Below are 6,960 nucleotides of genomic sequence, written 5' to 3'. Positions count from 1 at the left end.
CGTCCAAAGTTGAGTTTCTGCTGCAGTACCTTAGCAAGCCGCTAGGGGGTCCATTATCAAACTTGACCTTCGTTTCCCAACCCCTACCCACCTACCAAATATCATCAGGATCCATCCCAGGCTTCTCGAGTTATGCTGTTAACACACACACAGACACACAAACACATCCAAAACCTAACCTTAGCCATTCTGGCAAAGGTAAAATTGTCGCAGTGGTTTTAGTCTATTGTCCAGGTTTGTGCGGCAACCCCTCAGCTCCAAAACCATAACTCCACAAATGTGCATTTTAGTTGTATGAAACTGTTCAGAAGTCACCCTCAAGCTTAAAGCATCGAGAAACAAGTACCATTTCCACCACCCTGTCACAATTGCAAGGGGGTAGGCACTACTTCTAAGTTTGCACAAAGCCCACCATACCACATATTTATCTAGAAAATTTTATATAATATTCCCTGGAGAATCCCTTCTTTACTTTTTTGTAGACAGTCAATGAAAACATATCTGGATATATATATCTTTCAACCACATTTTTAACAATGTACATTATGTACTTATTGTCTGTGAATTCAGACATCCATAGAAAAAAGTAACCGATATCGTTTCAAATTTCCCTTACGCCTTGTAACCTGAATTCCTTACAGCTGTTCATCAGTTCATATTCAATTTGATGACAGAGTGATAACGCGCCTACTCACAATAGGGGATGTGTTGAAAAGTCCGAATGTTTGAAGCGTAGCCACAACTTGACTGTACATTAAATATATGTAAGTCAATTGGGAACAATGTCCCAAGCTCTGCTCTACTACCTCATGTTCCTTGTATCTCTATGTACACCCAAAAGATTTTCCACAAAATCACCTCCGTGTAATTTCTGCTGGGCAATTGTCTTCTGAATTAGCTCTGCCCCAAATCTCACAACCATATGATAAGGTAAGATACACAACCAAAAGGTAAGATACATGTTCTACATAGTTCAAGCTTCAAAGTTCTGACTCTTTGGAGACAGACTTGAATGCATGAAGGCTTTGAGACTGAAAATGGCTTTTAAAAGACTACTGCAAGGACAGCTCAAATTGAGACCATGTAGTGAAAAGGAGATGACAGTGTACCTTGACCTCTCAAACTCAAAGGAAGGAGAAGAATACAGACTAAGACCGTTGTTATGTACATAAGCCCATCATTTTGGCTTGCCAATTTGATCATATGGCCTAAGGGTCAACTAACACATTTGCAAGGTCTGACCTTTACACCTCTGAAATATCAGGTTGCTCACAGTACTGACTGATCATAGGCCAGTCCATTATTCATGGACCAGGAACCCCTCAACTGTGCTGACAGCTGCTAAGGTGGAGTGGGGTTGTACTGACAGACGTTTTTGACAAGAATGCCCCTGCTATCCCTACACTAGCCGCTAGGGGGCCCAAACTTATGTCACTAACTCCTGAGCACAACAGCTATCTAACACCCGAAACTCGTGGCCATACCATGTTCAGAAGATGGAAAAACACACCCGGAAGTTGCGCTGCAGTACCAAGGGAAGCCGCTAGGGGGCCCATTATCGAACTCCCCCTTCGTTTCCCAGACCCCTACCCACCCACCAAATACCAGCTGCATCCGTCAAAGTCTTCTCGAGTTATGCTGTCCGCAGACAAAAGTTTGCAATTAAACCGGCGCCTGCACTTCCATGAAAGCCGCTAGGGGGCCCAAACTCGCAGCAATCACTCCCTGCTTTAAGGGCTCCCTAACGCTCAAAAATCACGACCGCAGCATGTCCGGAACGCGAGATATCAAGCATGCAGGTCCTGCTGCAGTACCTTAGCCAGCCGCTAGGAGGCCCATTATCGAACTCGACCTTCGTCTTCCACACCCCTACCCACCCACCAAATATCAGCTGCATCCATCGAAGTCCTCTCGAGTTATGCTGCTCACAAACGGGGAGAACCACACCACCAAACCGAAAACATAACCTTAGCCATTCTGGCAAAGGTAATCAGTATGTGGTTTAGAGCCTACAATGTGTCAATCATTAACAAGGATGCCGGATTGTACCATTATATATACATGGTGTCTATATTAATTTCACTTTTTAATACGTAAAAGTAAGCATACTTTAAATTATTATTAATAACCTTATTGTTAACGAGGAAGACATTTTAGAAATAAAAATGTTCATCTAGGCAAATTGTTTTCCACTTTTCCCCGAATTTGCAAAAAAAATATTATTATATAACGAGACCAATTTTCACTCATTGCTATAAAATGAAACAGACCAGTGCAGCAAAGTAAACACTGCTCAAAGCGTGAGACAATAGACTGTTATTCTCCCATTAGCAGCCCGGGTGTACGTTTGGGAAAATTTGTCGGGGCAGTTGTATCTACTACCGAAGACATAGGGTATAGCAGAATTCTTTTTACTGTAGACATATCTACAACAATGTCGTATTGGGGCTACATGTTTCAAGTGTTCAGTAGCCTACAGGTGATATTACTAGCCGTTCTGTGTGTCATCGTGACACTTGTACTGTGTGGGCGGCCGAGAAATCTGCCACCAGGACCGAGAGGACTGCCGATTGTCGGTAACGCCATAAACCTGATCAAGGTAAGTGTTTACCCCTACAAGACCTTATAAATGATGAGTATTGGGGTGTGCTAATGGAGCGAACTGAATGGAAATAAAATAAGACAATTGCAATATTACCATAACTTCGATAATTGTCGGTAAATAAGTCCCCCAAAGCAAATATTCTTAGATTGGTTTGTCGAGGTATCCCAATCTTATGTTTATATAAAACGAAATTATTTTTATGAATTAAAGGATATTTTTCAACCAACGTCTTGACAAAATACATATATGCATAGTTAATGTGATGTGGTGTTACAATTAGGTCACCAACGTAAATTAATGCAACATGTCGTTAGATAACATAAATAAAGAGCAACAATTATTATCTACTCCAAGACAGAGGAATCATAGTTTTGTTTAGAAATGTTTACTACCAATTTCAGAGAGACACCGTGTGAACGATTTTCTATGCTCTGGTTTATTATGCTGCAAATAAAGAGCTTTGATATTCCATAATTAAAATAAAAATTACGTTGTTTATTTTTACTAACCTGAAAATTGTGACCGATAAAAAGTGCACTGTCGATTGGTGACTAAATAACTATTAAAATAATTCTCATATCTTCAATACAAATTCCTAACATTGTGAAAAGAGAGAATCACAAAATGTGTATGCACAACCATGGTTAAGAGCCAACGTTTCAATGACCATTTGTCATCTTCGTTAGGGCTATCCTGACCGGTTTACAGTGCACTGGAGCTTGGTGATGCAGTCTCAAACCTAAAGTAGTGTTACATATATAGATATTGTCAGGTAACAATGGTTAAATGATGTGGTTCTAAATGTAAAGTATAGTTCTGTACAAACACCCAAAAATAAATGAAAGCAAACAGCAGAAAATAAAATTATAACTGTTTATCGAAACGTTGGCTCTTGATAAAATTCATAGTTGTGCATCAAGAATTTTGTGATAAAGTATTTTACCAACCTAATGAAATTATTCACTGATTGACATGTCTTATTTTCAACATAGCTTACCCACGTGCGAGCCTACGCCAAGTGGTCGAAGCAGCACGGCGACGTGTTTACCTACTATTTCGGCCCCAGACGGGTCATAGTACTGAATGGTTACGCCGCCATTCACGAAGCACTGGTGAGGAACGCCAAAGATTTTTCCAGCCGTCCTCTTGGGGAAGCTTTCTTTAGTCCAGATGGAAAAACTTTAGGTAAGTATATCCTTCAACAAAACTTGGAATATACTCTCTCGGACCTCGATTTCTGAAAAGCTGCCCATTTTTATTAAGGCCCTTTTTCAAGTCTTAAGTAAGGGTTTCAATGGGATGATTGACAAAGATCAAAGCTCATTTGTGACCAAAAGCAAGTAGGACATAAAGTTACTAAGGCTACAAGTTGTCAAACAAGTATCCAGAAACACATTGCAAAAGTAATTTTCAAGCTCAACTAAATATGTCTTTAGAGCTACCAAGTTGAAGTTTGCCCGATGGTTGTTCGCTTTTTCATGTGTTACACCTGGTTGTAGTTGTATAAATTATATTGTAGTACATAGTATCTATATTCATATGCAGGAATAGCCGAAGAACCTTATGGCCCGAAGTGGAAGGAATACCGAAAGTTCGCCATGATGAGCCTGCGTGACTTCTGAGTTGGAAAGAGAAGTCTGGAAGGGAAGATTCTTCAAGAGGCACGAGCTCTTGGTGAAGAAATCTCAAAAACAGGCGGACGACCATTTTTTATCGCCAAGATGATGCAGAATGCTGTTTCAAACGTCATCTGTTCAATTGTGTTCGGCCGTCGTTATGAGTATGACGACATGGCATTTAAAAGTCTTCTCAAAGCAATTAATCGAGTTTTCTCTAAAGGCTTGTCTGAATACTTGGCCCATTTTTTCCCTGCTCTTGGAATCCTTCCTTTTGTTCGTGAAAAAGAAATACAGCAGGCTCAGGATAAGATCATGAACCATATCAAAGAAATGATTATGGAGCACGAAGAAACATTCGACCCGAATGACATCGGAGATTTTATTGACGCATTTCTTCTGGAGTCTAAAAGACGACAGGTAGACGAAGACTCTTCCTTCACTCAGCAGGAACATGCCGCGGTAAGACATTATAAACAATTGTCTGACTCCATAAATTCAATGTATGTGACGATATTCCTTGATAAATATCCACACTTCAGCTATTTCACATTCTTATGGAAGATAAGTATTTTTCAGATTATGCACTAAAACTCCGGTATCATCGTCATCATCGGCGTCAGCTCGTGACCGAGCATTAGTTCATGTCCATCCAGTCTCATTTGCTAATTGTTGGTGGCGGTGTCTGAAGTGGCTGCTCAGTCCCAGGGCAGTGTGGAACAGTCTGGGACACTTTGTGCAGGGCAGAGTGGGTGGGGAGCGAGGAAGTAGTAGTCTCTCTTTGCGTTGTTGTCTTTTTGTCTCGGCTTCGGAGCGTCGTAACTGCTCCATGTGATCTGTCCCCTGCGTTATGGTGCGTCTCCACTCAGACCGGTTCTCCGCGAGAGTCTCCCAATTAGTGTGGTCAATGTCGCAACGAAGGAGGGTAGCCTTTAACTGGTCGCGAAACCGACGCTTGGGCGCTCCTCGCAACCTTGTGCCGGATTCTAGTTGGGAGTATAGGATCTGGCGAGGAAGTCGAGTTGTAGGCATTCTTTTGACGTGTCCTGCCCAGCGGAGACGATGTCGCGCCATCGTAGTCTCAATGCTGGGGAGCTTGGCCTGGAGAAGGACAGCTTCGTTGGAGACACGGTCTTGCCATTTTATCTTCAGAATGGCACGGAGTTTTTGCTGTTGGAAACGCTCCAGCTTTTTCACATCTCTCCGATACAGGACCCACACCTCGCAGCCATATAGGAGGGTAGACAGGACAATGGCTTGGAAAACCATGATCTTTGTTTGAAGACTGAGGTCATGGTTTAGGAAGACACGTTTGGAGAGCCTCCCGAAAGCTGCATGTGCAGCCCGAATCCTATTGTCAATGTCTTTCTGCATCGTACAGTCATCTGAGAGGAAGCTTCCCAAGTAGGGGAATGATTTCACTGTCTCTAGTACTTCACCTCGGAGTCGGATGTTACTAGTGTCAGGAGGAGGATGCCCCGGAGCTCCCTGTGCGAGGATCTTTGTCTTCCCTATGTTGGAAGTGAGACCGAAGCGGGAGTAAGCACCGTCAAGGACATCGACAGTACTCTGAAGAGCGTCGACTGTATCCACAGGAGTTGCGTTGTCATCAGCGTACTGCAGCTCCCGTACCGTGAAGGAAGTGGTGTGTCTGCGGGAGCGAAGGCGTCCGGTGTTGAAGAGGCCTCCATCCATTCTATAACGAAGTTGGATACCGGAGGCGTTGTCGGGGAGCTCGTGGATCATGGCCCCAAGGTAAAGGGAGAAGAGGGTTGGCGCCAGAACACAGCCTTGCTTCAGGCCAGTAGTGATGGCAAATGGCTCAGACATAGTGTTCTTTACAGCCACACGACCAGTCATCCCATCATGGAGGGCTTGCACAAGGTCTGTGAAGTGGTCAGGACAGCCAAAACGCCTCAGGGTTGCCCACATAGCTGGTCTTGGGACGCTGTCAAATGCCTTCTCCAGGTCCCAGAAGACCAAGAAGAGTGGTTGTCGCTGTTCGCGGGATTTTTCCTGAAGTAGGCGGGCACAGAAAATCATGTCTGTGGTACCACGAGATGGTCGGAAACCGCACTGTGACTCAGGAAGGTATAGTAAGATAAAAAATTCTATTTTCGGTAATGATATCTGGATCAACTTGCAGCTAACATACGTATTCTTTATGATCAGTTTTTGTTTGTGTCATATTTCGACTTTTCACTTCAGACTAGTTACTATTTAGCCTGATAGATAAGAAATAAAATGCAATTTGGCCTCCTAGTCTCTTTTAAAATAAAGGTGGCCACACATCATCAATAATTGTGAGTTTCTTTTTTCATTTTTTTTCCAAGATCGTCTATCAACTGCTCCTGGCAGGAACTGACACAACATCTACCACCTTACGTTGGGCCCTGCTCTACATGATCCTCCATCCGGACATCCAGGAGAAAGTACAGCAGTAGATAGACAGCATGCTGGGACCCAACCAGGAGCCGGCAATGGCACATCGTAGTCTGGTAAGAAATCCTAGTGATAGGAACAGAACGTATCTTCATGTACTAGTTGGGGATATAATGGAACTTGACCTTTGAAAATATGAAATGAGCAAAACTGTCGTCTGTTAGTCTAAAAGACTATTGTAAATTGCAGACAGAACGATTTGCCCAATCGTACACCGCACCATCGCACGTGTGGTGGGTTCTTTAACGAGCCTGGGGTCTCCCCAGACACGGGACCTTCATTTAACGTCCTATTGGA

General features: G+C 43.1%; 1 protein-coding gene across 1 annotated transcript; it reads left to right on the top strand.

Annotated features, from left to right (window-relative positions):
* The first annotated feature begins 2,026 nt into the window (after positions 1-2,026).
* Positions 2,027-6,671, top strand: LOC118422392 (cytochrome P450 2F3-like). The gene is made up of 4 exons (XM_035829914.1): positions 2,027-2,599; positions 3,598-3,790; positions 4,151-4,683; positions 6,555-6,671. The coding sequence occupies exons 1-3, from the start codon at positions 2,435-2,437 to the stop codon at positions 4,225-4,227; spliced, it is 435 nt and encodes a 144-aa protein (XP_035685807.1). The 5' UTR covers positions 2,027-2,434; the 3' UTR covers positions 4,228-4,683; positions 6,555-6,671.
* The last annotated feature ends 289 nt before the right edge of the window (positions 6,672-6,960 follow it).

This window comes from Branchiostoma floridae, chromosome 9 (genome assembly GCF_000003815.2).
Source record: "Branchiostoma floridae strain S238N-H82 chromosome 9, Bfl_VNyyK, whole genome shotgun sequence".
Taxonomy (NCBI): Eukaryota; Metazoa; Chordata; class Leptocardii; order Amphioxiformes; family Branchiostomatidae; genus Branchiostoma; species Branchiostoma floridae.
The sequence above is the reverse complement of the archived record's forward strand: the minus strand, read 5'-3'. Positions and strand labels throughout refer to the sequence as shown.

Bases quoted from the DNA above. Each gene is read 5' to 3' on its own strand.
- LOC118422392 (XM_035829914.1), top strand. From the start codon at position 2,435: ATGTCGTATTGGGGCTACATGTTTCAAGTGTTCAGTAGCCTACAGGTG. The intron at 2,600-3,597 runs GTAAGTGTTTAC...TTTTCAACATAG, and splicing joins ACGCCATAAACCTGATCAAG to CTTACCCACGTGCGAGCCTA. The intron at 3,791-4,150 runs GTAAGTATATCC...ATTCATATGCAG, and splicing joins TCCAGATGGAAAAACTTTAG to GAATAGCCGAAGAACCTTAT.